At 53.2% G+C, this 4,923-nt stretch overlaps 1 protein-coding gene across 1 annotated transcript; it reads right to left on the bottom strand.

Annotated features, from left to right (window-relative positions):
• Positions 1-3,150: 3,150 nt before the first annotated feature.
• Positions 3,151-4,691, bottom strand: LOC136111397 (olfactory receptor 52I1-like). The gene has a single exon (XM_065855591.2). The coding sequence runs from the start codon at positions 4,420-4,422 to the stop codon at positions 3,439-3,441; it is 984 nt and encodes a 327-aa protein (XP_065711663.1). The 5' UTR covers positions 4,423-4,691; the 3' UTR covers positions 3,151-3,438.
• Between the last annotated feature and the right edge of the window lie 232 nt (positions 4,692-4,923).

Here is a 4,923-nt window from a genome sequence, read left to right as displayed (position 1 = left end):
AGAATGTGAGGGGTTGAAGGGCCCTGGAAAGCTCATCCAGTGCAACCCCCCCATGGAGCAGGAACACCCAGCTGAGGTTCCACAGGAAGGGGTCCAGGCGGGTTTGAATGTCTGCAGAGAAGGAGACTCCACAACCTCCCTGGGCAGCCTGGGCCAGGCTCTGACACCCTCACCCCCAACAAGTTGCTTCTCAAATTCAAGTGGAACCTCCTGTGTTCCAGTTTGCACCCTTTGCCCCTTGTCCTGTCACTGGTTGTCACCCAGAAGAGCCTGGCTCCATCCTCCTGACACTGCCCCTTTCCATATTGATCCCCAGGAATGAGTCCCCCCTCAGTCTCCTCTTCTCCAGCTCCAGAGCCCCAGCTCCCTCAGCCTTTCCTCACACGGGAGATGCTCCACTCCCTTCAGCATCTTGGTGGCTGCGCTGGACTCTCTCCAGCAGTTCCCTGTCCTTCTGGAGCTGAGGGGCCACAACTGGACACAATATTCCAGGGGTGGTCTCCCCAGGGCAGAGCAGAGGGGCAGGAGAACCTCTCTGACCTACTGACCACCCCCTTCTAACCCACCCCAGGTACCATTGGCCTTCCTGGCCACAAGGGCCCAGTGCTGGCTCATGCTCACCCTGCTGTCCCCAGGACCCCCAGCTCCCTTTCCCCTACACTGCTCTCCAACAGCTCCTTCCCCAACTTACACTGGAACCTGGGGTTGTTCCTGCCCAGATTCCAGACTCTACACTTGCCCTTGTTCTAGTTCATTCCATTTCTCCCCGCCCAACTCTCCAGCCTGTCCAGGTCTCTGATGGCAGCACAGCTTCCAGTGTCACCACTCCTCCCAGCTTGGTGTCCCCAGCAAACTTGCTGACAGTCACTCTATTCCCTTGTCCAAATCATTGACGAATATATTGAATAATCCCGGCCCCAGCACTGAACCCTGAGGTCCCTTGAGATGGCACCGAGGATAAGTCGTTCCATCAGTTTCCCAGGGATGGAGGTGAGGCTGACCGGTCTCCATCTCTCTGCTTCTCCTGCACCCTTGAACTCAACTGAGGTCGTGTCTCCTCTCTCTGGATGAAACTCCCCCCACCCCGCAGAAGACCACAATCATCTCTGAGACCCAGATATTCGCCTCTACTGGATTCTCTTTATCTCATCACTCACACAACGAACAGCAGCAATCACATAACCCTGGCAAAGCACCCAGGCAAACGTTCACCAGCCTGCTGCTTCTGTCCCCAAACACTGATTCTTTGTACTTTCAGCGTTACTGAGTCTGTGAAGACTCCAATGTGACCTCAGGAAGAGAATCCATGCAGAGTGGGTGCAGAGTGGGTGCAGAGCATCCCTCTGTTGTCGGAGCATCCTCCACGTCTGAGGACCAGAAACCCTTGCGGGTGGCTGAACCCCTGAGCCTGCTGAACCTCTTGGTAGTGAAGAAAGGGAAGGTTTGGGGACATCAGTTGTTGGTCTTGGCGGACAGTTCCTGTTGACACGTGTCTTCATGGTGGATGCCCCATCCCTGGAGACATCCCAGGCCAGGTTGGACGGGGCTCTGAGCAACCTGAGCTGGTGAAGATGTCCCTGTCATGGCAGGGGGGGAACTGGGGGAGCTGGGAAGGCCCCTTCCCACCCAAACTGTTCTATGATACTATGATTCATGCTCACTGAAATTCTACCTTTCCCAGCAAGTTTCCAGTACCAGTTTAAAATTATGCCTGCAGAGTATCTCCTATCCCAGGTCAGAGCTGGACTTTCCATCTACTGATGCCAAGCTGTAGAGCCTCAGAACAGCTCCTTGTGCCTGCAGTTTCTGGATAAAACCTGTCATTGCTGAGGGACCTGACCAGTCTGGGTCGTTGCCAGATGGATCCCAGCTTCCTTACCCTAGGTTCCAGTATAAGTTGGGGAATGATCCATTAGAGAGCAGTGTAGGGGAAAGGGACCTGGGGGTCCTGGGGACAGCAGGGTGACCATGAGCCAGCACTGGGCCCTTGTGGCCAGGAAGCCAATGGTACCTGGGGTGGGTTAGAAGGGGGTGGTCAGTAGGTCAGAGAGGTTCTCCTGCCCCTCTGCTCTGCCCTGGGGAGACCACCCCTGGAATATTGTGTCCAGTTGTGGCCCCTCAGCTCCAGAAGGACAGGGAACTGCTGGAGAGAGTCCAGCGCAGCCACCAAGATGCTGAAGGGAGTGGAGCATCTCCCGTGTGAGGAAAGGCTGAGGGAGCTGGGGCTCTGGAGCTGGAGAAGAGGAGACTGAGGGGTGACCTTATTAATGTTTACAAATATACAAAGGATGGAGCCAGGCTTTTCTCAGTGACAAACAATGGTAGGACAAGGGGTAATGGGTTTAAGTTGAAACATAAGAGGTTCCACTTAAACTTGAGAAGAAACTTCTTCTCAATGAGGGTGACACAGCACTGGCCCAGGCTGCCCAGGGAGGTTGTGGAGTCTCCTTCTCTGCAGACATTCAAACCCGCCTGGACACCTTCCTGTGGAACCTCAGCTGGGTGTTCCTGCTCTGGCATCCTGCACTGGATGAGCTTTCCAGGTCCCTTCCAATCCCTAGCATTCTATGATTCTATGATTCCAGAACAGGATGGCTCTTGCACCCAGGGAAGTCTCAGCATGGCTGGGTGCTGCAAGCCCTGGACAGAGCCTATGAATCTTGGTTGAACAAAGCTGGTTGGCTGAGAGAGGGCTCAGAGAGGGCTGGGATGCAGCAAGAGTTGACTGGGCTCAGGACGTAGACCTGTGGCACACTGTCCTTCAGGCCTCCCAGACATGCTGGATTTAGCTATTCATGTGCTTGGGGACATTACAACAAGCAGACACAGGACTGGTAGGCATCCCCAGGCAGATTCAGTGTGTATTTCACCACTACAAGGTGTGGACACATAGATACAGCGATGAACACCATTGTGCATCTCCACCCAGCTGGTGTGAACTGTTGGGTGGATAGAATGCCTTGAAGAGCTCAGTTTTGAAGATGCTCCATTTGCATCATCACCCAGAAACCCAGAAAAGCTGGTCTGTGCTCAGCGAGCATCAGCCTTTTGTGCAAGAGAGGCCCAGAGAGGACACCCTCTGTGTCTACAGCACCTGCAATGGGTGACAGTCTCCCATTGCCAGCCCTGACAGTCCAGCAGTGACTGAAGATGAAAGCACGTAACAAATTTCCTCATTGGGAACAGAATCTGTGTATTTACACATATGTACCCAGAGACCTGAAATGTTGCTTTAATTTACCACAGGGATGTTGATGGTATTGGGAACATCTCAGAGAAGTGGCCGCTTACTTCTCTGCATCACCTGGAAAGGAGGAAGGGAAACAGGACTCTCATATTTGCCGATGATCCGAGTCCCAAGGAGTTTTGTCACAGAGTAGGGTCTCATGTGGTCAGTTCATCACTTTTGTCACCATAGGAAAGAAATTGGTGCTGTCTTTATGCGTACACCTGGAAAAAACATTGACTGTGGTTCCAGGCACGATTCTTCCTGGAAAACAGCATTTTGAGCACTGCCTGACAGATCTGCTTGGTCCTTATGCTGTAAACAACGGGGTTGAGCACAGCGGGGAGGATCAGGTAGAGGTCCGCCAGCAGAACCTGTGCGTGCACAGGGACGCCGCTGCTGAACTGCTGCGCGTAGATGGAGACTATCCCAGGGACGTAGTACAGCAGCATCGTGCAGACGTGACACCCGCAGGTCCTCAGGGCCTTCCAGCATGACTTCTTCCCCAGGACGGTTTTGAGGATCATCCCATAGGACACAGCGATGAAAGCCATGTCCATCCCCACGATAAGAGAGGACCCAGCCACGCTGTACAGCCTGTTGGGTCTGGGGTCCACGCACGCCAGCTTGGCCACCGCCATGTGCTCACAGTACGAGTGGGGAACCACGTGGGAGCGGCAATAGGGGAGGTCTGTCATCATCCCTGCCAAGGGGACCATGAAAAGGAGAGCTCTCACCACAATGGCCAGGCCAATTTGGGCAACTGTTTGGCGAGTCAAGATAGCTTGGTACCTGAGGGGGTGACAAATTGCGATGTAGCGGTCAATGGCCATGGCCAGGAGCACTCCCGACTCCTCTGCTGTTGTGGAGTGAACAAGGAACATCTGAACAAAGCAGGCCACGTAGCCAATCTCCTTAGAGTTCAGCCAGAACACACTTAGCATCTTGGGGACGACAGATGTCACCATCACCAGATCAGTGACCGCCAGCATGCCAAGGAACCAATGGACGGGCTCACGCAGGGAGTTGTCCAGCCCGATGACCAGCAAAACTAGACCATTTCCTACCAAGGCGATGATGTAGCTTGAGCAGAAGAGGATGCCCAGGCAGGTGGGGAAAGCTTCCAGGCTGGGGACACCCACAAGGATGAAAGAGGAGGAGCTGCTGTTGGGGTGGCTAAAGGGATCAGAAGCCATGCAGCACAATCTTGCTTTTGTGTTTAGAAAAAGGGGACAGTTTCAAGCCCTAAGGGGGATAAGATGAGGACTCTGCATCAGTGCAAGAGCCAGATCAGGAATCCATATTGTTATTAGGCTGTGCAAGATGGGAGTGACGGGGCAGGGGAATGGATCAGAAATGCTGAATAAATGGGGTTGTTATGGCTTAAAAGTTCCTATCAAGTGGAAAGTTCATCTTTCGAGGATAACCAAGGAACTTTTACAGTCCATTGCTCGTGAAAGGCTTGTTTCTTTGATGGTTCCTCATCACTGCTCAGCTGACATCTGGAAATAATCTGCAAGAGGAGAGAAAAAGGTCAGCATCCAGCTTCCCTCGGACGGCACTTTTGCCTAAGCAGCCCTGGCTTCTCTGCCATGGGCCAAATACAAGAAGTTCCTACAAATTTATAGGGCAGAAAGCGGTCTGGGAAAGTGCTCGGGGACATTAAATGTGATCACAAAATTGCCTTTTGTTGCTCT

Source organism: Patagioenas fasciata, chromosome 1 (genome assembly GCF_037038585.1).
Source record: "Patagioenas fasciata isolate bPatFas1 chromosome 1, bPatFas1.hap1, whole genome shotgun sequence".
NCBI lineage: Eukaryota > Metazoa > Chordata > Aves > Columbiformes > Columbidae > Patagioenas > Patagioenas fasciata.
The sequence above is the reverse complement of the archived record's forward strand: the minus strand, read 5'-3'. Positions and strand labels throughout refer to the sequence as shown.

Coding starts and splice junctions, on each gene's coding strand:
- LOC136111397 (XM_065855591.2), bottom strand. CDS start 4,422: ATGGCTTCTGATCCCTTTAGCCACCCCAACAGCAGCTCCTCCTCTTTC.